Source organism: Myotis nattereri, assembly GCF_964212035.1.
Source record: "Myotis nattereri genome assembly, chromosome: 19".
Lineage (NCBI taxonomy): Eukaryota > Metazoa > Chordata > Mammalia > Chiroptera > Vespertilionidae > Myotis > Myotis nattereri.
This window is the reverse complement of record NC_138095.1, coordinates 11,047,163-11,072,142: the sequence shown is the minus strand read 5'-3', so window position 1 is coordinate 11,072,142 and position 24,980 is coordinate 11,047,163. Positions and strand designations below refer to the sequence as shown.

The window sequence follows — 24,980 nt, the reverse complement described above, 5'->3', positions numbered from 1 at the left end:
CATGCAGTCCCTGTCCCTCCTGGAGGGAGGCTACAACCTGTGACCTAACCAGTTTCCACCTTGCCTCTCTGAGTGCACTGCCCTGCGCTAGACGTTTGTTTGTTTCATGTAGGGTTCTGCTGGTCCTTGTCCAAGTATCAATCAAAACTGCATGCCAGCCTCCTCCACTCCTTGGAAATAATTAAATGCAATGACGTGCCTGATTTTTTCACTGGGTACTGCACTATGATTTGCATCTGTTGAAGGCATTTACCTTAAGCCCTGATGCTGAGCCATCTGGGACAGCTGAGGTGATTTTTGCTCCTGTGGATGATACACGATTGCCAGACACAAACGTGGACTAAACGCTTCATTCTGCGACACACTCCCTTAAGAAAGCTGCTCTCTGTGATGCCAGCATGTTCATCCTTGGTTCATGAACGCAACTGCAAAGGTCCCTGTAAAGTAGTCTAACTTCTTTATATTGCAAAATTCCCTTTATCTTGCTGTTACCTAGGTTTTGTAGAGATTTCAGGGGCTTAAGAATAGGCTTTGAAGTCAAGTCCCCTTTTCGCCTATTGGAGAAAGTGGGAGTCTAGAAAATTGCCTTGTTTTAAATGCCCAAGTGAAGCACCTTATAGCACAAATCTCGCTGATATTTAGCAGCTAGCAGTAGCATAACCTGTGTCTTCTATGCAGACGTGCAGCAAAGGCCATGTGGGCTATTAAAAAATAAAGTAAAACCTCCCCCCCACCCCCGGCCCCCGTGGGATTCCCTCAGGGCACAGAACCCGCTGGGGAAGGGCTCCGCGGGCGGTGGAGCCCCCGGCTGGGGACCTGGGATGCGGGGTTCCCGATGAGGTTTGGGCCGCGTGGGAAGGGCGCTGCGGCATTCCTCCCTCGGCTCCTGCGGCAGGAGACGGCTCCGAGGGAGACGTCAGGGTGCACGGTGCAGCCCTGGAGGTGAAGGGCGAGGGGACACGCCAAGGACACCAGCCCGAGCGCGCTTCGGAAGCGGACCGAGTTCCCGGGTTCCCCGGCCGCCACCCGGCACGAGGCCGACCCTGAAGGGCAGGCGGTTCCCTCGGGGAAGCGAGTGTAAGGAGCCCACCGTGAGCCCCCATCGTCCTGGGTTCTAGCTCTTCGGGTGGATGGAGGTCGAGCGCCAGCCGGAGGAGACCGGAGTCCGGCCGCCGGCCGCAGGGTGCACGGTGCGGGCGCGGCGCGCGGCGCGCGTCGGCCTGGATCCGGGTTCCGGGGGGCGGGGCGCGGAGGGGGCGGGGCCTGCGTGGCGGCGTGGGCGCGAGTCGCGCAGGAGGGAGGGAGCGGGGGGAGGGGCGGGGCCGTGCCGCCCGCGCCGCGCTGGGCCCTCTCGGCCAATGAGCGGCGTCCACATGCCGCGGCAGCGGCGAGAGGGGAGGCAGCGGCGGATAAATGCTATTAGAGCAGCCGCCGCGGAGCCGTCCCCGACGCCACCTCCTTCTCCTCCGCCGCAGTTTCCTCCGCCGCTGTCGGGGGTGCGGAGCTGAGGAGACCGGGCGAGCGCGCTGCGCACCACCCCATCGGCTCGCTGCCCTCAGTCCGTTCCGCTCTCAGGGGTCGGCCAGGCGCCCCCTCCTCCGGTCCGGGCGGGGCCTCGAATCACCTCAGGAGAGCGGGGAGGGGGCTCGGGGGCCGCGGCCTGCGCTCCGGGCGGGCGGTTGAGGGCGAGGGAGGCCCTCTCTTCTGCGGAGAGGGAGGGCCGCGAGGCCCCCGCCGCCCAGCTGAGCCCGACGCGGGCGCCGGCGAGGCCGGGCAGCCGGAGGGGCGGTCGCCTGCGGGAGGGGTGCGGGGTGATTCAGCGCCCCGCGAGGCGGAAGCGGCCGGAGGAGGAGGAGGAGGAGGGCGAGACGCCAGTCCGCGCCTGGGCGCCCGGGGTGGCACGAGGCCGCGGTCCGAGTGCGAGGCGGAGGCGAGGAGGCCGCGGGGACGGGAGGCGAGGCCGGCCGGGCCCCCGCAGCAATGGAGAACGCGCACACAAAGACCGTGGAGGAGGTGCTGGCTCACTTCGGCGTCAACGAGAGCACGGGGCTGAGCCTGGAGCAGGTCAAGAAGCTCAAGGAGAGATGGGGCTCCAACGGTAGGTGGCCGGGGCTGCACGGGCCCCGCGCGGCCGGGCGCGGACTCGAGCGCCAGGGAAAATGGCTGACCGGGCCCCACCTCGTGGGTCTCGGCTCCGCGCCCGCCGAGGGTGCAGGCGGCGGCTTGAGCCCGCGCGCCGGCTCGCGGGAGCAGGGCTGCAGGTGGGGGGCGCGGGGGTCGGGTCTGCGCCTCCTGCGACCTCCTCGCGGGTCGAGCCCCGGCCCTCCCCGCACGCAGCCCGACGCGCAGGCTGTCACCGGCGGCCGCCGGCCCCGCGGGGGAAGGACGAGCCTCCTGCAGCCGGGCTGAGCCCCGCGAGACATGTTCTCGCTCCGGCCGCTTTCCGAGGCGTCGCTGTAGTGAGAATGCCCGGCCGCGCTCGTCCTCCCCGGAGTCACACATCTGGCAGGAGCGATGACAGCGCTGAAATGACTCCTGTTTCAGGATTCCTGTTGAGGGGGGATGAGATTTTACGCTTTGGGGTAGACCTAAGGCCATTGGTTACAGCAAGTATTGCCTGTTTTCCCGGGGTACCATTTTACTATGGTTTCCGTTGAACATGGTTGAATGTATATATATCTAGGTACAGCTTTCAAAAAGTGATCATTTTGAGCAATTCCTTTTAAAAAGACAAGGCTAAAATGTGTTATTTTTTTTTTCTGTTGTTTCCTCCTCCCCCCCCCCCCCCCCCAAACGTTGCCTGGCGAATTTCTACATTCTACAGAGTTACCGGCTGAAGAAGGTAAGTAACCTGAAAATTTCTCCCCCCTCCTTTGTGTGCTGATGTTAAGATGACATTTACAACAAATGTGATGTTTGTTTCTAACAGGAAAAACCTTGCTGGAACTTGTGATTGAGCAGTTTGAAGACTTACTAGTTAGAATTTTATTGCTGGCAGCATGTATATCTTTTGTAAGTATAAAGCAATTTATTTTCTCTCCAAAATGTTGAGAATATCCCATAAATGAAAAACCAGGAAATAAATGATGTCTGTTGGGTGAGAAGATTATGTTTGGAGGTTTAAGCAGTATCTTCATGATTTTTTTTTTTTAAACCCTCGGTATTTTTAAATTACAAGCAAAACGTACGAAGCCATTTGTAAACAGAAAATAGATGCCTCCCGACAGTTACAGTGCAGTTAGAAATTATTCTCGAAGGTGGCAGGGTCTCTTAAGTTCTTGTGACTTATCAGCTTTTAATATCAGAAAGTTCTTTATTGGAAGGCCTTTTGTGTTTGGGGTTCTTCCATTGTGTAAGGTCATACTGAGATGATGTGAGCTCTTTATAGTCTGTAAATAGAACTTACAAAAGGAATATACCAGTTGCTCTCCCGTCCTGGTAATGGCAAGGTGACAGTTGTTATTGACAGTGACAAGAATGATGACGGCAGTGATGGCACCACTGTTGACCAAATTTGGTCACTGACCTTTCGGGTGGCATATTTATCTAAATTGGACCCTTGTCTTGAGTGACTCCTAGGTTAAGAGAACAATGTTCAGTACAGTTGGTTCTAGATTTTAAAAGAAAAAAAAAACAAACCATAGTGTTTTTTCTTGTTCTGCATGTGCTTGAGTCCTGTATGGTTGCTAAGAAACTGGCGAAATGCAAAGGACTACAGCAGAAGAAAGGTGATGGGGGTTGGTGAGGTTATTTCTAGGTTATTAATATTTTTTTCTGTTCAATAATTTTTTATTGCCTTTTTTTTAATTGAACAGTGAACTTATTGTTAGTTTTCCTAAAAATGGTCATGAATAGAACACAGATGTTTCTAATCCTAGCAGCATGAGATACTTTTTGTCCTTAACTTACATATTTTGTTCTTACAAAAACTATGTTGGGAAGTCAAATTCACCCAGTCTTTGAAAAATTTACACAGCTTCAGGATTTCATTTTTGTATGTTTGTTTGCGAGCCCCAGAGATCTACCTTAGTCTTTATGACAACCATACAATAACGGGCTATTTTGAGAACTAAATAAAGAAAATAGTGGGCATTAATTTAGGTGAAGGGGAAAAATTGGAAAAAGGTGAACTTTTTTTTTTTAATATATTTTTATTGATTTCATAGAGGAAGGGAGGGGGAGAAACAGAAATATTGATGAGAGAGAATCATTGATTGCCTTCTGCATGTCCCCCACTGGGGATCAAGCCCACACCCGTGACCTGATTCATAGGTCCACACTCAGCCACTGAGCCATGCCAGCTGGGCTGAACTTTTTTTGGAGTAATTCTGTGCACAAATTCTGCCATTGAGACTTTAATGATAATACATCATGCCACATTAACCAAGTGATGTGTAGCCATTAATCAGACCTCTTCTCAGTGGTTTTCACTAAATGAAATTAAGAGTGGTATATCAAACCATTCAACATCCTGAGTTAATCATCCATATTTATTGCATGCTCATTCTTAATTTAACCCCTGAAACTCCCCCTCCCCCAGTTGGTTGCTACTTTAACCAATTAAGATAACATAATAGATCTGTTTAACTAGTTTTAATATATTGTCATGGGGAAAAAAATTTATATATTTGGGCTAGTGTAATATTTAAATTGGCTGGCTACATAATTCTGAGATAGTCTCAGCTTTGTTAGTGAAAATACTAGGGTTCAGTAAGGTCATCAGACACCTCTTAGAAGTTAACTGGTGTATACAAACCAGAGATAAAATAAATTTCTAATGAGTTATTCTGTATGTATAACTTAAAGCACTGTTGTAGCATCTGTGGCATTATTTCCAGTAAGCAAGCTATTGACTATTTGGGTTGTATAGGATCTCTTGATTGGCCAATTTGAGTGACTATTAACATTTTTAATTAATGTGTGTTAATGTTTGCTTTGAAGTAAGTAGTTTATAGTTTCTGGCATTTTCAAATGGGTTTTTAAATAAATCCTTTAACTTTGTTGTAGGATGTTGGGTTTTTGTAGCTTGTAGAGTTGTGTTTTGAAATTGAGATTTAAGTTACTTTTGGGTAACTACTTGGAGTTATTGCTCAGGAAATGGACTATGTTACATTTTTGTTTTGTGGGTTGCTACACAGAAAAGTAATGTGTTTAGAAAGTACTGTTAACTTGCTTTGATTTGTTTGATTAAGAAATTGCAGATATAAAGCCTGTTTGTTGATTTTCTTCAGGTGCAGTTGGCACTACTGCTGCATCGAACTTGACCTTTTCATTCCACATTTCTTTATCACTCAAAAGAACTTTGTGGTTGTCAGTTTATTTCTATTTAATGGGAAAAACTGGAAGAATATTTGTGTTCTTTTGGAGAAAGGAATAGGTAGTTCTATATATATGATAATCAGGTTCTACTCAAGTTAAAAAGAAATATTAGGTTTTAGTGATTTATTTCAAATATCAAACTAGGTAGTAAACTGTTAACCATAGTTAATATTTTGCTGTGGCAGAAAGTAGGAAACTGTATTAATGTTTTACACTTGTAACCTAAAGGGATAGTTTAATCAGCTTCTAATTCATCAAAATAATTTATTTTAAAGGTCACTTAGAGTGGAAGAAGTGATATATCTTCCATTGTATATGAAATAACATCAGAAATTCTGTAATTAAAAATAATTATTATTTTTTGATTGGAGAGAGAGGAACATTGGTTTGCTGTTCCACAGATTTATGTATTCATGAATTTGTTGGATGGTGATAGTGCTGTGAAGAAAAATTAAGTGGTGGGGATAGTAGAATAAGGAAATATGGGGAGGGGTGTACAATTTTCAAATAGGGTGGTCAGGAGGAGAGGTCTCTAAGAAGGTGATGTTTGAGAAATACCTGAAGGAGGTGAGCATGAGGGCCATATATTTCTCATCTGTCTGAATCATAAAGTCCTCTATGGTAACACAATTTGCATAAGTTTTACTACCTTCTACCTCCATTTCCCCACCTCAGCTACTTAGGACAACCCCAAAATGCTAATAGAACTTTCTTAGGCCAAGGCACTTCTCAACTTTTCACTTACATTTCAATAATTGTCTTTTCTTCCTACTGGACCCTTTAAAGGGATCCCCCCCACCCCCACCCCCAGGGAGAGAAGTAGAAACATCAATGATGAGAGAGATCACTGATTGGCTACCTCCTGCAACACCCCACATTGGGGATCTAGCCTGCAACCTGGGCATGTACCCTGACTGGGAATTGAACCGTAACCTCCTGGTTCATAGGTCAGCACTCAAACACTCTGCCACACCAGCCGCGCCAGCTGGGCTAAAGGTATTCTTAATTCCCTTTAGAGCCTAGATTATTGCATTTGCTATAACTAATATGTATTTGGATGAGTTAGTGTTAGTAGCATTTCAAAATATGTGAGATCCTTATACTTTGGTTTTCTCTGAACTATATTTAAGAAGTGTTTGAGCCCAGCCAGTGTGGCTCTGTGGGTGAACATTGACCTATGAACCCAAAGTGACAGTTTAATTCCCAGTCAGGGCACGTGCCTGGGTTGCGGGCTCAATACCCAGTGTGGGGTGTTGTTTTCTTTTAATTTCTTATTTTTAAAAAGGTAAAATGAGCAGTTTACTGGTTTAACATATTTAAAACCTTTAAAATATGAAAGGTGAATATGTATGTATTTTTTTGCTGTTTTGAAGAAGATTATAGTCTCAAATCTGAAAACATTGAGTGTTTTCAGAAGGTTTGTGTCGGCATCGAAAGAGAATGTAATCTAATTTATACGTTTTTTTAATCTTAAAATTGATTTTTAATTTTTTTAAACATAGGACTTTATGTAATTTAGGTAGATTTGGTAACTATTCACACAGCAAATTTGTTCTGAAGTACAATAAAGGGATTTTCCTTAGGAATTAAAAAAAATCTCTAGCTTTTAAGTCTTCAAGAAGACTTGAACAGTGTTGTTTTACTTTTTTTATTGATTTCAGAGAGAAAGGGAGAGGGAGAGAAACATCAATGATGAGAGTGAATCATTTGGCTCTTCTCTTGAGCAGTGGTTCTCAACCTGTGGGTCGTGACCCCTTTGGGGATGAATGACCCTTTCACAGGAGTCGACTAAGACATTCGGAAAACACATATATAATTACATATTGTTTTTGTGATTAATCACTATGCTTTAATTATGTTCAATTTGTAACAATGAAAATACATCCTGCATTTCATATATTTACATTACAATTCATAACAGTAGCAAAGTTGCAGTTACGAAGTAGCAACGAAAATAATTTTATGGTTGGGAGTCACCACAACATGAGGAACTGTATTAAAGGGTCTCGGCATTAGGGAGGTTGAGAACCCCCGTCTTCGAGGTTATTGTGCTATACAAACATCAGTCTTACAGATAACAATTAAAAGATACCATCTTACCCTATTGAAGCAGTTTACATTGTAGCTGAATGTTCATTAGCAAGTGGTTACTTTGAATAGGATTAGCAAGTTTGAAATTGAACTTGCTGGATAATGTAAGCCCCAGAAGACGGGTAATGTTTCTGTATTTAAACAGTGCAAAGCAAAGGGAACAAGAAACTCTTTATGCCTAAAATTATACTGCAGTAGCCTTTTCTTCCACTTTTCTTTGATGCTGTTGAAGTTGGTTATCTTTTTGCTCTTAATATTTAAGTTCATACACTGCCACTTAAGAGTCTTACTAGTGTACCTTAGAGATTGTATGAAGTTTTGTTAAATTCATTTGTGCATTTATTTAATAAATACATAGTGAGCATCAACTGTGTATAAGAGATCTTTTAGACCCTTGGGGATACAACAGTGAACAAAAGGCAATACAAACTGATAATTTTTTATGTTCAACCTATTCTCTCTCTTTTTTTAAAATATATTTTTTATTGATTTCAGAGAGAAAGGAAGAGGTAAGAGATAGAAACATCAATGTTGAGAGAGAATCATTGATCTGCTGCCTCCTGCACGCCCCCTACTGGGGTTCAAGCCCACAACCCTGGCATGTGCCCATGACCAGAATCAAACCCGGGACCCTTCAGTCCACAGGCCAACTCTCTTTCCACTGAGCCAAGCCAGATAGGGCTCTTTTTTAAAAATTTTTTTTATTGATTTCAGAGAGGAAGGGAGAAGGAGAGAGAGAGAGAGACACACATCAATGAGAGAGAATCATTGATCGGCTGCCTCCTGCATGCCCCCTACTGAGGATTGAGCCCGCAACCCAGCCATGTGCCCTGACCTGGAGTAGAACTGTGACCTCCTGGTTCTTAGGTCAAGGCTCAACCACTGAGCCACACCAGCCGGGCCAATCTATTCTCAATAATTTCCGTAAACATTTCCCCCTCCCTCCTGTGTGTGTGTGTGTGTGTGTGTATTTATGAAATAACACTTTTTTTCCAATATATTTTTATTGATTTTTATAGAGAGGAAGGGAGAGGGATAGAGAGTTAGAAACATCGATGAGAGAGAAACATCAATCAACTGCCTCCTGCACACCCTCTACTGGGGATGTGTCCACAACCAAGGTACATGCCCTTGACCGGAATCAAACCCGGGACCTTTCAGTCTGCAAGCCGACGCTCTGTCCACTGAGCCAAACCGGTTAGGGCATAAATACATTTTTTATAACTTCTGGAAAATCATAATGAACTGGCTGTACTATTATGCTAATGAGGAATCTTGCATTTCAGTAATGTGTCACTCATCCAATTTCACCTTTTCTCTACCTTCTTCCTCATTTTATGGAGTCTTATTTGTCAACACCACTTACACAAGAGAGGTTTTCTTTTCAATAGAACAAAACCATGAAGGATTGTACAATGTGATTTGAACATGATAGACTGGATTGATTCTTACCAGTTAATGAAATACAGTTTATTTTCATTTTGGACTGTAGTATTTAATTCTTTGGGTTATTTGTGGTTTTAAAATAGGCATTTTTCAAAGTACTCAGAAAATTGTTGGTTGTCAATTTTTAATATCAGCACCATCCTTCTACCTAAGAGATTTATTTGCCCACTAGTTTCTTATGAAGCAGTAATTAGTATATCTGCAGAACTTTTAAAGAACTGTAAATGCCTGTGTTTCTTACACATAAACATTTAAAGTGATATGGTGGAAGGAAAGAGTACTGCATTGTACAGGTTAGGATTATTATATTATTGATGAATACCACTTGTGCAAAGAAACTACATTTCTTGAAAAGTGGAGGTTTGCTCTGATCTATCACTGCTTGCCTTAGTCTTTTCCTTTCTCCAGCTGTTATGAGATAGTGCTCTAAGTTTGTTCCTCTAGGCCTAGCTGCCAAGAGGGAAATTCATATCCGCTTTAACAAGGTGTGAAGCTTATCTTACAGTTGCTAATGCTTCGCTGACCTTTTGGAAAGGTCCTAGTTACTCTTCAAGTTGAGTAGTTTTTCTCTCCCAAGAGCTAATTAAGTTTCTTATTTCTCATATACTATCCTTGGCAAATGTTTAGAAGGCTAGTATTAAAGCAGCTGTGATCTTGCATCTATCAAAATTTACAGCTTCCTAGAGAAGATTTCACTTTGGCATTAGGCCTGGCTTTAACACCAGGAATGTCCTGTTGAAAGCTTACAGCAACATTAATAATTATTTTGGTTTTCTTCCTGCCCTGGTTCACTAGCTGTCAGTTGTGATTGACATCTACCTGGTCCTGGTGTCTACTGGGGTTTTTTTCTTGCCCTAATTGGTATTTCTTGTTAATTTGTCATTACCTTCTTTTACTTGGCAAAATTCATGTTGGCTCTTGCCTTTAGTCATCTTTCTGATAGCTATTTGTATAAAAGCTCACTTTATAGTATTCCACTAAGTACGCAGTCCAGTGGCTTTATTATTGCCCTAAATGATATCTGACAATATTACAAGTATCAAAAATGGTGCTTTTATTGCTTACTAAATCTTTTAAAGGAAAGACTTTATTGTGAAATATGGGAACATTTTAAGCAGTTTTAAAAAACAAAGGTAATCCTTAGCTGCCAGATAGAATCATTAGATATGTTTAACATCTCTCCTGGATTGGCAGTTTTTCACGGAAATGTCTTGTTAAAATTTTAATATTTTTATTTTTTAAAATACATTTTTATTAATTTCAGAGAGAAAGGGAAAGGGAGAGAGAGATAGAAATATCAATGATGAGAGAGAATCACTGATCAGCTGCCTCCTGCATGCTCCCTACTAGGGATCGAGCCCGCATGTACCCTGATTGGGTATCGAACTGTGACCACCTGGTTCACAGGTTGATGATCAACACTGAGACACACCAACTGGCCAAAAATTTTAGTAGTATTCATTGTGTTGGATTCTCTCTTAATCACCTTAGTGTTTTTCAACTATGAAGTATACCATGGCTCTCTTATAGCTTTTGGACCTTAATAAAAGTTATGGTTGTGTTAGCAAGAAATTAATTCTCTTATCATTTTTCTTGGCGCAGTGTTCTGTGTCCAGTTGTAATATTTTTAGATTTATGTCATTCCTGAAATGCTGTGCTGCTATACTAGATGTCATATGGAGGATAACCTTCAAAATATATTCCTGATTATGGGACAACCTTGCAATAATTCTGAGACAACCTTCAGTGATACCAATGGGGAAAAACTTTGAGTCAGTAATCAAGTTATTTTTATTATGGATTTATGCCAAGGATATTATTTGATACTAGTGGCCTGGTGCATGGATTCGTGCACATTGAAAGGAAATTAATTAGAAGAAAGATTTGTGCAGTAATTGCGTTACTACAAAAAATTACATGTCAAACTAGTCCATATAATATAGTATAAAATTAAAATATAAAATATTTAATATTGCTATTGGCCCTTTCTCTATAATAGTAGTGTGCGAGTCAGTGTTTTTTTTTTTTAATATATTTTATTGATATTTTTTTACAGTCATTTGCCTTTACCTTAACAAAATTAAGTGTAAGTTTCCCTTCTGAATATCCTATATAATAAAAGTGTAGTATGCAATTTGTCCCCTCGGCTGGGAGTTCCGTCGGGAGTTTGACCAGGCGCGGGGCTGACCAGGGGAAGGGAGGGAGGCCCTGGCCAGCAGCCAGCAGCCACTAGGGACCCTACCAGTGCACTAATATCATGCACTGGGCCTCTAGTCTATATAATCTATAATAATAAAAGCGTAATATGCTAATTAGACAGGATGTCCTTTCGGACGAAGCAGGGGCTGTAAGGGAAGCCCGGGTCCTGGGTGCTAGAGGGAAGCCAGTGCTGGCAGCCGGGGAAAGGAAGGCCTACTCTTGCACGAATTTCATGCATTGGGCCTCTAGTCCTATCTAATAAAAGAGAAACATGCAAATTGACCATAACCCTGATATCCTTCCCATTGGCTAATCAGGGCGATATGCAAATTAACTGCCAACCAAGATGGCGGCCAGCAGCCAGGCAGCTGAAGCGAACAGGAGGCTTGCTCGCTCCAGTGATGGAGGAAGCCAACGTTCCCCGCCTGCCGCTGCCAGCCTCTGAGCTGCACTCTAAGCAACTATGTTGCAATTATAGAAGCTAAACAAGCTCCAGAGACCTGCTTTCAGCCAGCTTCGGCCTCAGCTTAGAGCTGTAGTGATGGCAACAGAGTTTTAATTATAGAAGCTAAAAACAACCCAGATACCTGCTTTCAGCCAGCTTCGGCCTCAGAGCTTAGAGCTGCAGTGATGGCAACAGAGTTTCAATTATAGAACCCAAACAGACCCAAAAACCTGCTTTCAGCCCTCAGCTGGAGCTGGCTCTAAGCTCCAGTGACAGCTATAGAAGGTAAATAAATCCCAGAATAAAAAAGAAAAAAAGGAGAGGCTGGGGGCTTAAGTTGCCCTCCAGCCTGAAAACGGTTCTCAGGCCCTCACCCCAGTGGGGACCCCCACCCTGAAGGGGGTGTGACCAGCTGCAAACAGCCATCAGCCCGTCATCCAGGCTGGCCAGGCACCCAAGCGGGACCCCCAACCTGATCCGGGACACCCTTCAGGGCAAACCAGCTGGCCCCCACCCATGCACCAGGCCTCTATCCTATACTACAGGCAGGGCGGGACAGCGCGGAGCTGCCATCCGGGCCCCGTGTGCAGCCCTGGGCAGCGGGGCGTAAGCCCCGCCCCCAGCCGGGACCCCTGTGCTGCCTAAGCCCCACACTGCTATGCCCCGCCCTCAGCCGGGACCCTATGACTATTGGAGAGCAGGAAAGTGCCGCTGGGCCCTGGGTTGCTGTGGTGACCCGGCCATCGGTAAGTAGAAAAGTGCGGCCTGTAGGCAGCCCCCAGCTGCGCCTGATCCGGGAGCAGGAAAGCAAGCCCAGCCTGCAGGCAGCCCCAAACTTTGCCTGCTCCCCAGTTGCCATGGTGATCCAGGAGCAGGAAAGCAAGCCTGGTCTGAGGGCAGCTCCCAGCTGGGCCTGATCCGGGAGCAGGAAAGCAAGCCTGGCCTGTGGGCAGCCCCCAGCTGGGCCTGCTCCCTGGTTGCCATGGCAATCTGGGAGCAGGAAAGCCCGGCTTGCAAACAGCACCCCCATCCTGGCCATAGCTCAAGGGAGAGTACAACATGCAGTGGAGGCCAGGAGCCTGAGAGATGAACACAGAGGGGCTCCTGCTCCAAGCCTCCATGGTGTGGCTGGGGGCAGGCTCCCAGCAGACACACACACACACACACACACACACACACACACACACAGGACACCTGCTCTGAGCCTCTGCTGCCAGACAGTGGCCATCAGTAGGACATCCACTGAGGGCTCCTGGACTGTGAGAGGGGCAGGCTGGGCTGAGGGAACCCCGCCCCACCCCAGTGCACGAATTTCATGCACCGGGCCTCTAGTATATAGTAAAAGCCTAAGCCCTAACTGGTTTGACTCAGTGGATAGAGCGTCGGCCTGCGGACTGAAGGGTCCCAGGTTTGATTCCAGTCAAGGGCATGTACCTTGGTTGCGGGCACATCCCCAGTAGGGGGCATGCAGGAGGCAGTTGATCGATGTTTCTAACTCTCTATCCCTCTCCCTTCCTCTCTGTAAAAAATTAAAATATATTAAAAAATTAAAAAATAAAAGCCTAAGCGTCCATTACAGCGGAACAACCAGAACGACTGGTTGTTATGATGCACACTGACCACCAGGGGGCAGACACTCAATGCAGGAGCTGCCCCCTGGTGGTCAGTCCGAGCACCGCTCGGCCAGAGCCGGGCTCATGGCTGGTGAGTGCAGCGGCAGTGGTGGGAGCCTCTCCTGCCTCCGCGGCAGCGCTAAGGAGCAGTAAGGAGCGAGGGGTCCCGGACTGCAAGAGGACGCAGGCCGGGCTGAGGGGATCTTCCCTCCGCCCCCTTCTCCAGTTCACGAATTTCATGCACCGGGCCTCTAGTGTACATATAAAATGAATGGGTTTATTTTCCTAAGTGTTTTATTTGGGTTTTAAAACAATTATTACATGAAAAAATAAATTAGCTCTTAAGGGTATTGTTAAGAAGTTGTATGCTTTCGATTCTCAATAATTATTTGGATAAGACATAAGCCGTCTTTTATGTCATTACATTTCACCACTATTGGTTTCTAGGGATGAAAAGAGAGATTTTGTGTGTTGTAATTCCATTAGTGCCAGCCACTTTTGTTATAAAGTGGCACTAAGCCTAAAAACACATTACAATTCTAACACATCACATGTGATTTCTCTTTTAGGTTTTGGCTTGGTTTGAAGAAGGTGAAGAAACAGTTACAGCCTTTGTAGAACCCTTTGTAATTTTACTTATATTAGTAGCCAATGCCATTGTGGGTGTCTGGCAGGTAAGCACAAAATCCTCCACTACTAAGTTTTAGTAATTTCTGTGACTAAACTCCATTAATCTTTCTGTTATCTGTTTTTTCCTGATGTGTTGACTAAAAATACTTCCAAAATGTCTACATGTGTTTTCATTTGTTCATTAGTTTATTTAATGGCAAAATTTTAGATCTCTCACGCATATATACTTTGCTCATGCTTATATGAATTGTTCATTCTTCATGATAGCATAGAGTTAAGAACAATGGATGAGAGAAGCCACTTACAGAGAGGAAGGGAGAGGGAAAGAGAGTTAGAAACATCGATCGGCTGCCTCCTGCATATCCCCTTCTCGGGATGTGCCCACAACCAAGGTACATGCCCTTGACCGGAATCGAACCTGGGACCCTTCAGTGCACAGGCCGACGCTCTATCCTCTAAGCCAAACTGGCTAGGGCAAAAACCAGAAAATTTAAGAACCAGTATTTGTCTTTGTAATTCCTAGCTGCTTTCTGTGAAAAACTTGGGATCAAGCTTGCAACTGAGGTACATGCCCTTGTCTGGAATCGAACCTGGGACCGTTCAGTCCGCAAGCTCTGAGCTAGACTGGCTAGGGCAAATTGTTTAAATCTTAAATTGTTTTTCTTTCAGAGCATATTCCTGGCTGTTTTCAGCCAGTCACCCAAGCCTTTCATAGTCAAAGAATGGAAGCTAATTTTATTTCAGAAACAAAATGGGATTTCTTTCCCCCATCCCTCCACCCTCCCAACTCACATAAGTGTTGTTCTGCACATATCTAGTTTGAGGACTTTAACTTTTCTAGGACTGTTTGCTGATCTGTTTGATAGTTTATATATATATATATTTTTAAGACTCTGAAACTAATACTTCAAATTTATTTTAAGTATTGCTCTTTTAGGTTTTTTTTTTTTTTTTTTTTTTTTTTTTTTTTTTTTTTTTTTTTTTTAAATATATTTTATTGATTTTTCACAGAGAGGTAGGAAGAGAGATAGAGAGTTAGAAACATCGATGAGAGAGAAACATCGATCAGCTGCCTCCTGCACATCCCCCATCGGGGATGTGCCCGCAACCCAGGTACATGCCCTTGACCGGAATCGAACCCGGGACCCCTCAGTCCGCAGGCCGACGCTCTATCCACTGAGCCAAACCGGTTTCGGCATCTTTTAGGTTTTTGATGGATATAGTCATCCCTTTGAGGACTAAATAAAATAGTGCATCAGTTATTAAAGTGTAAACTTCTGCCCTAGCTGGTTTGGCTCAGTGGATAGAGCATAGGCCTGCAGACTGAAGGGTACCAGGCTCGATTCTGGCCAAGGGCATGTACCTCGGTTGCAGGCTTGATCCCCAGCCCTGAGTGCATGCAGGAGGCAACCAAATTGATGTGTCTCTCTCACCGATGTTTCAGTTTGTCTGCCTCTCTCCCTTCCACTCTGTCTAACAATCAACAACAACAAAAAAGGGTAAACTTCTGATTTGTGTTAATAAACACAATAATCTTTATGTGTTGTGCTCATATAGAAAGATGGCCTACTTAGAAAATTTTAATTGTACTATATTCCTTACTTTGATCCCCCAAAAAAACATTGTTTATATTTAAGTACAAATGATCCTCTTGTGAATAATTTAGGCAAAAGAAACAATACACAGCATTAGATGGTCTTTCTCAAGCTAGTAGTATGTATTTTTAGTTAATTTATTCCAGTTATGTGGTAGATACTTTATGTACATTCCCATTTCATCCTTACAGTGATCTTGTAAGGCAGATGATACTCCCATTTGACAGATGTACCATTGAAGCTCATAGTGATTAAGTGACTTATCAAAGGCCATATAGGTAGCACAGTAGGTCCTTGGGCTACGTCAGAGATCCATTCCTACAGTGCGATGTAACTCGATTTTTGCCGAAAGTCAGAACCCACCTACATAAGCACCTATGTCACTCACATGGAGCACACACACAGCAGTAATGAAGTGAAACAGTAAAAAAAATTTAAAAGGAAGATAACAATTCCTGACCTTTACTTGTGGTAAATAATAAAAAACATAAAGCACATATGTACATACGTTGAAATGATGGAACTTATTTTTTTATAAATAAGTGGGAGATGGCAATGTAACCATGAAACGACATACATTGATCAATGTCTGACATAACCCAAGGTACATAGAGTATCTGAAATTTGAATCTGAGCACACGCTGATACGAATTCCAAAGTAAAATTTTATAGCAGTTTAAAAAAAGACTAACATTCTTATATCTTAATCACATTTGCATAGTATACAGAATGATATAGGCCAGTGATGGCGAACCTATGACACGCGTGTCAGGTGACATGCGAACTCATTTTTTTGGTTGATTTTTCTTTGTTAAATGGCATTTAAATATATAAAGTAAATATCAAAAATATTGTTTTACTATGGTTGCAAATATCAAAAAATTTCTATATGTGACACGGCACCAGAGTTAACACATTGTTTGCGGGTAGTTTTTATTGCGCGCTAACAGGTGGCGCGGGCCATTTTTGCTAATTTTTTGCGCAAATGGCAACGTTCAGTAAAATTACGATAACTTTAGTTTACGTATTTATACGTTACCCACATTCTACCGCTAGTCTATAAAAAATGTATTAATATGTGTCCCACGCTCTACTACACTGGTAGAACGTATAAATATGTAAAACGTGTAAACACGTTTCCCGCATACAATGTGTTAAGTTAGGGTTTTTCAAAATGCTGACACGCCAAGCTCAAAAGGTTCACCATCACTGGTATAGGCAATACTTGAGGGCTCTTACCTTCTGGAAGTAAGGAAAGTTATAATTACAGATATAATCCTATATAATAAAGAGCTAATATGTTAATTAGACCAGAAGGCAGAATTACCAGTGGGTGGGGGGCGGGGCCAAAGGGCCCCAAGGCAGCTGGGGTGTGAGGGCTGAGCCCCTTGCACGCATTTCATGCATCAGGCCTCTAGTTGTATATAGTTCTGTACTTTATCACAGATGCATTCATCAGAAAGTAAGACACATTAGCTTTCAGTGTTGTGTCATCTAAATTCTTAGGTTTAAGGATTTTCACAATAGAACATAATTCTTACAGTAAGGTAAAAAATAAGATTGCATAGGATTGAGCATAAATTCTATCCAAGTAAAGGTTAAATTGAAGAACTTGAAGTTGGAGGACCAAAATGTGAGAGAAAAGAAAAGAACCCTTTCCTTTGTCCATCCAACAACCTCAACTGGGCATGCACTTTATCAGCTTGCTCCTTAACTCTGAGTTACTTATTCTCCAAAAGGAGAGAAGACAAATTTGGCACACAAGGTTTACTCTTTTATTTTTTATTTTTTGCCCCTTAAAGGAACTTTCCTGTAGTTTCCCCACACACACATACACACACATGACTCCTTTTGATTCTACATCTTTCATCTTGAAATTAGGAAAGAAAAACTATGACTAAGTCTTGATATGTTCATAAATAATATGGTAAATATGGTATGCAACTGGCAGTGCTATAATGAAATCCCAACCATTTATTGGCTTTTGCCATTGGAGAGAGATTTCTTAGAAATATGAGGCATAACAATTTTATTAATTTACCACCTGTAGAATTTACTATGTGCCAAATCACAGTCTAAGCCAGGGGTGGGCAACCTTTTTGCGAGTGCATGCCAAAACCAGCAAAATCTCTGACTCAAAATTCTGCATGTCAACCCTAATTTTTTGAGAACATGTTACGCCTACTTGATATCTCTTAAGGTGTATGTACGTGAAGAAGCTTGAAGAAATTCGTTCGAGCGACAAAAACACAGTATATGATGGTGAAAAATACATTTATTTTTTAATGTATACATGTACACTGATAGTCCAACAGAAGACTTTATGACTCCGTTAGATATTATCAGTGGGACTTTTGCTGCTGCATCACTGATGACAGATTTTACATCAGGTTTATATTTCGTGACCTTCAGAGAGATGCACAAGCTACTACTTTCATCCGTCAGGCTACTCCTATTACGAGACTTAACAAAATTCATCACTGAGAACAAAGATTCACAAGCATATGTGGATGAAACCAAAACACTGGTCGGATCTAGGAAGGCAGGGAGAGTTGAGGCAGAGGCATAGAAATTGCTCTTCCCCTCTCTCGTCAATCCATTTCTATGGTCTTTAAGATAACTTGTTATGTAAAATTATTTATCTAAGATGCACCTACACTGAATTTATCTGAAAAATAAAGTCGATATTAAGAAAAAAATTGTAAATGGAAGATTATAAGAGGGTTTCGAGTGCCAGCAAAAGTTACTGGCGTGGCGCCCTGACCAGTTTGGCTCAGTGGATAGAGCGTTGGCCTGCGGACTCAAGGGTCCCAGGTTCAATTCCGGCCAAGGGCATGTACGTTGGTTGCGGGCACATACCTAGTGGGGAGTGTGCAGGAGGCAGCTGATGGATGTTTCTCTCTCATCTATGTTTCTAACACTCTATCCCTCTCCTTTCCTCTGTAAAAAATCAATAAAATATATTAAAAAAAAAAAAGTTTCTGGCGTGCCATGTTTGGCACGCATGCCAGGGGTTGCCCACTCCTGGTCTCAGCATTCTACATATAGCTTGTAAATCCACACAACCCTTAAAGTAGGTACTGTAAGTGTCCTGGCGTTGAAGGCAGTAAAACTGTGTGTTGTGTAAATTACCCACAATCGTGTAGTTCAAGCATGTCAAACTCACGGCTGGCAGGCCGCATTCCTTGTTTAAATAAAAGGCCATACAGGCATGGCTGCGAGTTTGACATGCATGTAGCTGTTAAGTGGAAAAGTCTGGGTAGAACCTAGGCAGTCAAACCCCAGATCATCACCTTTCATGTGAGACAGGATTGATTTAAATGGTATAGGTGTGTGTGGCTGGAGGTGAGGTCTGTGTCTCAGCTGTGCTTAGGAACAGAATCATTTTCTACATTATGATTTTATTCCCTTACCTTTAGGGGCTTATTTTTTCATCTTTTTAAAATATATATTTTTATTGATCTCAGGAAAGGACAGGGAGAGAAAAACATCATTGATGAAAGAGAATCATTGATCGGCTACCTCCTGTTGGCCCAACTCTGGGATTCGGGTTCACAACCTCACTGATGGGGAATCAAACCGTGACTTGCTGGTTCATAGGGTGACTCTCAGTCATTGAGCCATGCCCACTAGGCTCATGTTTAATACAAACTCATAAGGGCCTAGCATTTGTCACCTAAAATGTGAATTGTTTACTACAACTGTCATTAATGTACTTCTCTTGTGTCTTTTAAGTTTAGAACTCTATAAAATTTGATTCTTTGGGTTAGAAATACTTGCAGTGGTAGGCATGTGTTCACTACTTTTATCTTGTTTTCTCTTTTACAGGAAAGAAATGCAGAAAATGCAATTGAAGCCCTTAAGGAGTATGAGCCTGAAATGGGTAAAGTGTATAGACAGGACAGAAAGAGTGTACAACGGATTAAAGCTAAAGACATAGTTCCTGGTGATATTGTAGAAATTGCTGGTGAGTTTGGGTTTTTTTTGGTTTTTATTCTAGATTGTATATCTGGATGCATTCTTTTTCTCAAGTCTCCTAGTTAAGTGTTTTAAAAATTATGTTCATATGTATCGGTTTTAGCACCATCCAAAAAAAAAGATTTTCTATAAAATTTTGAAGTGTTTGGCACTGCCCTTCATGTTATTGATATTTTTGAACAAGGTGTTTGAATTGTTTGTGCTTATTACTTTTGACATATTGTAGCTCATTAGTGCTATTGAGATAATGAACTTAATTTTGATTTGACAATTAGTGTTGCAGTTTGTTAGCATTTTAGTTAATGGCTACTAATTTTTTGTTTCTTGGCATAAATGTTGTCATACCTGCAAGTTGATAGTTCAGGGTAATTTCATGACTCTAAAAGTTCTTATTAGAAATACTTTTCCATTTCACTGAGCCAGGGTTCTTAGCCTGGGCTATGAATCCACTGCAAGGCCAGAACTCTCCACTGATCTCAAAGGAGTCTGTCTCCTCATTGCTCTAGATCAGCGGTCGCCAACCTTTCGGACCTCATGGACCACCAGTTGGCGACTGCTGTTCCAAAGGTTTACTTAAATCAGAGGTTGCCAACCTTTCGGACCTCACGGACACCAATGGTCCCCGCACCACCGGTTGGTGACTGCTGCTCTAGATCAGCGCCATGTTGTCAGACAACCCAGAATGCCCCTGGAACCAGTCAGAATAGTCGAGTCCATTGGTCGGCAAACCACGGCTCACGAGCCACATGCGGCTCTTTGGCCCCTTGAGTGAGGCTCTTCCACAAAATACCACGTGTGGGCACGCACGTACAGTGCGATTGAAACTTCGTGGCCCATGTACAGAAGTCGGTTTTCGGCCTGGGTGAGTCTGTTTTAAAGAAGTGGGGTCGCTGAGGTCAACCCCTCAGATTGAAGATGTTTTTAGCAAAGGCCAGTTTAGGAGTACCCCAATTAAGTTAATAACAATGTACCTACCTATATAGTTTAAGTTTAAAAAATTTGGCTCTCAAAAGAAATTTCAATCGTTGTACTGTTGATATTTGGTTCTGTTGACTAATGAGTTTGCTGACCACTGGTCTAGTCATTTTGTTGCAGTCATCACATTGGGTTATTCAAATCATGGTTTTTCACAACCTTCTGAGTTCAGAATACTTGTTACTGGTTTCTTTTTGTGAATGGTCTCATTGTAACACTTTTACACTGATTGTGGGGAAGGTGTGCTTTGTCCTTATTGTCTTACTCATTTCTATGAATAATTCAACAAGCTGCATCTCAGTTGGCCCTGTGCTGTACAGTTTTGGCCTCTAAAAAGGAAATTGCCTTGTCATATTCTCTTACCTATAATTTTTGTCATTCTTATTCCAAAAAAAGAACAGTGTTGCCTGTATTCCAACATGTTGATACTTGGGTTTGCAGTGTGTATAAATGAATAAGTTGCAGGCTCAATGCCCCTTTACTCCTAAATATTTGAATGTTTATTATTATTTTTAAATATTTAAAAAATTAATTTTGAGAGAGGGAGGGATGTTCAAGAGAAACATTGATCAGTTGCCTCCCACACCAGACCTATGCATGTGACCTCTTGGTGCTGGGGACAACCCTCAACCAACTGAGCTACACTGGCCAGGGCTTGAGTGTTTATTTTTTAAAATCAAGGGCTTTCTCTAATATGAGTCCAGTAAAATTGTCAAAGTCAAGAAATTGATAAAATACTATCATCTAATCTTCAGACCTTACTCAAATTTTACCATTTGTCACTGGAGATATATATATATATATATATGTGTGTGTGTGTGTGTGTGTGTGTATTTTAATAAATAAAAAATATTTATTTTTATTGATTTCAGAGAGGGAGAGGGAGAGAGAGAGGTAGAAACATCAATGATGAGAGAGAATCATTGATCGACTGCCTCCTGCAGCCCGGGCATGTGCCCTGATCAGGAATCAAACCATGATCTCCTAGTTCATAGATCTACGCTCTATCACTGAGCCACGCCGGCTGGAGTCGCAATGAATTTTATAGCAAAAATATAAATAGAGGAATTCTGGAAGTAATATAGAAAGTAGGTCAGAATGGCCCTGGCCAGGTAGTTCAGTTGGTTGGAGCGTCATCCTAATGGGCCAGGGTTGTGGGCCTCTCCCTTCCTTTCTGAAATCAATAGAAAATATTTTTTAAAAGAATAATGGGAAGATTTTGAGCCTATGCAAAGTAGTTCTTATACAGGAAGGCACATCAGAATCCTCTGAGGCACTCTTTAAAAGTTTTTACCAGCCGAAACCGGTTTGGCTCAGTGGATAGAGCATCGGCCTGCGGACTGAAAGGTCCCAGGTTCGATTCCGGTCAAGGGCATGTACCTGGGTTGCGGGCACATCCCAGTGGGAGATGTGCAAGAGGCAGCTGATCGATGTTTCTCGCTCATCGATGTTTCCAACTATCTATCTCTCTCCCTTCCTCTCTGTAAAAAATCAATAAAATATATTTAAAAAAAAAATTTTTTTTACCAGTCTCAACCCAAATTATTAACACCCAATCTATCGTGGAATTATGATTAAGTATAGGTTGAAAAGCGAGCCTCAGATTTAGACACAAAGCAACAAGTTTTGATAACTGAATGGATATGGGGGTAGAATGTAGAATCAAAGATACTGGCCAAATTTCTAGTTTACGTGACTGGAGGGTGATGGTGCTAGTAACTGAGGAAGGAAACATTGGAAGAAGATAGCTTGTCTTTTAAAAGCATATATGTTTTATGTGCAGTTGCAGATATCATTGCCTAAATACTTGTACAGTATTGTTTGACTTTGTATGTTTTCCATTTCTCCAGCTTAATCTGGTAATATACTTTTCAGCCTCTCAAGTTAAGAATATTTAAGAATTTTTATGGCAGTTAGAGGATTTCAGTGTAGTGAGTCTATTTGAAAACTTAGAGAAATTACCCCCAAAGCATCTGTCTTTAGTTTGCATCAGTAATTTATATCTCAATAAAATTATGGGAAATGAAGTACAGAAATGTCGATATGTAGTGGTAAACAGCGTCAGAGGAAAGTGTAACCTTGATCCTCAAGCCATCTTCCCTTTTGAAGAAATAAACAAGGCCAGCTTCTATTAAACAATGGTGATTCAAATATTTCTTTCCCATCTCAATAAGTCATTCTAACCACCTAGCTAGCTGAGAGAAACTTAGGAGTCATCTTGATTCTTTTCTCTTACTCTCTGTCTCTAAGACGAGTTGATTTTGTCTCCAAAACACACCCAAATTTGTGAACTTCTGTTTCCTCAGTCTCACCATCACCTCACACTGACACTGCCATTGTGTTCTAACTTGGCTCTGGCTTCCTTTGTTGTTTTTCAGTTGTTCTCCACACAGCAGCCAGAGTGGTTTTCTAAAGGTCATGTAACTTATTAACCTGCTAAACCTTCCAGTGGCCTCCTATTGCAACTCACATATAAAATTCTTTTCTCTAAAAGACCATGCATTGTGTAATTCCTGCTTGTTTCCATGATTTCATATTAATGCCACTCCCTGGGCATTAACTGCTATATAGGCTTCTTATTCATTTTTCAATACCACCAAACTTCTCTGGCCTTTTTGGGGAGGGGAGGCAAATTTTGTATAATGTATTAATGTGCCCAATATACAGATCACATAGTGGTAAAGCTTGATGATAACCCTGGTCTACCTGATTTTTGTTGCCCACTGTGAAATTCCATTCCCAATGCATAGTGTTCATATCTGTGACCTAAGATTTCCATCTTATGAAGTATGCCTTATTTTATTTGTTTATACTGTGGTAGAATATACATAGTAAAAATTATCATTGTAACCATCTTTAAGTATACCGGTTCCATGGCATTAAATAAATTCACATTATTGTGCAGCCATCACCACCATTCATCTCCAGAACGTTCTCATCTTCCCAAACTGCAGCTCTGTCCCTGTTAAATAGTAATTTCCCTTTACCCATTTCCTTCAGCTTCTGGCAACCACTCCCTTTCTTTTAATATACAAAAAACCAGTGAGCTTAATATTGAAAGATGAGTTTATATCCCTTATATGAAGCTTATATATTTACTATAAAGTACAAATTGGCAATTACAAAATAATCACACACAAAAAAATAATCACAGATGTAAAGTATAGCATAAGGAGTACACTACTGTTTTCAAGTGTACAAGTGTCTTGTATTTCTTTTTTATTTTTTTAAAAATATATTCTATTGATCTTTTACAGAGAGGAAGGGAAAGGGATAGTTAGAAACATCGATGGGAGAGAAACATCAATCAGCTGCCTCCTGCACACCTCCTACTGGAGATGTGCCTGCAACCAAGGTACATGCCCTTGACCGGAATCGAACCTGGGACCCTTGAATCCACAGGCCGACACTAGCCACTGAGCCAAACCCGTTAGGGCTTGTATTTCTTTTTGTTAAGTTTTTTCCTAAGTATTTTGTTGTTTTTTGGGGGGAACCTTTTGTAATTGAATTTGTTTTTTATTTTCATTTTCAAATTGTTCTTCGCTAGTACACAGAAATACAATTGATTTTTTTATATTAATCTTATACCTTGCAGTCTTGCCTTGACCCTTACTAGTTTTTAATAGCTTTTTAGGGGTTCCTTAAGATTTTCTATATAGAAGTTCATGTCATGTGCAAACATTTTTTATATCTTTCTAATCAGGATGCCTTTTCTCTCTTTTTCTTGTCTAAGTGCCTTCGCTAAAATCTCCAAAATTTAGAATCCTATATAATAAAAGCCTAATATGCTAAGCGTCCGATTGTTCGTTCGACCGGTTGCTATGATGTGCACTGGGGGGGCGGGGGAGGATGCACTGTGGGGGGCAGACATCCGACCGGTAGGTTAGCTTGCTGCTGGGGTCTGGCTAATCGGGACTGGACGAGACAGGCCGGAAACGCCCTGGCACCCTCCTGCGGTCTCTCCCCAGCTGGCCAGCCTCCCATGGTCCCTCCCCGGCTGGCTGGCCGCTATTGGCCCTGATCGGGACTGGGCAAGACGGCCCCCATCGCCCCGATTGGGACTGGGTGAGATGGACCAGACATGCCCTGGACAAATCCATGCACCGGGCCTCTAGTGTTGAATAAAAGTGGCAAGAGTAGACATCCTGATCTTGTTCCTGACTGTAGAGGAAAGCATTCAGTCTTCTACCACGAAGTGTGGTGTTGTCTATGGGTTTCATAGACACCCTTTATCATGTTGAAGAAACCTGGTCATAATTTTAATTTTTAAGTTGTCAGTGTACTCTTACTTGGTCTGTTTTGGTGATGTTTTGTGGTGACTGTATATTTATATTCAAATTAGAAATGACAGTTTTGCTGGATTAGTAGGCCTGGTGGATCATTGAATTGGGTAAGATTCCCAAACCTAAGGCACTTACAGTGAATTATATGGAACATTTTGGAAAAACATATTGTGAGGTGTTTATTTTATGAAGACTTTAAGACTATACATGTTGGGGTTTATTAACTTCTGCTTTTCTTAGGATTAGTAATCTGACCCTGCAATTTGGTGTTTAGCTCAATAATTCAGTTTTGTGAAACTATAGAAATGAACTTCAATTCTAAATGTAGATCTAAATTATTTCTTGTCAGTTTTACTCTACGTAGCCTGGATAAATAGCTTGAATTGTGCTTTTAGACATGGTAACT

General features: G+C 42.4%; 1 protein-coding gene across 1 annotated transcript in view; it reads left to right on the top strand.

Annotated features, from left to right (window-relative positions):
• Positions 1-1,889: 1,889 nt before the first annotated feature.
• Positions 1,890-24,980, top strand: part of ATP2A2 (ATPase sarcoplasmic/endoplasmic reticulum Ca2+ transporting 2) — a 56,751-nt gene continuing 33,660 nt past the window's right edge. Inside the window, exons 1-5 of the mRNA XM_081113390.1 lie at positions 1,890-2,098; positions 2,825-2,842; positions 2,930-3,012; positions 13,683-13,787; positions 19,167-19,305. Coding sequence (XP_080969516.1) covers positions 1,981-2,098; positions 2,825-2,842; positions 2,930-3,012; positions 13,683-13,787; positions 19,167-19,305 — 463 coding nt within the window. The 5' untranslated portion in view covers positions 1,890-1,980. The remainder of the gene's footprint in view (positions 2,099-2,824; positions 2,843-2,929; positions 3,013-13,682; positions 13,788-19,166; positions 19,306-24,980) is intronic.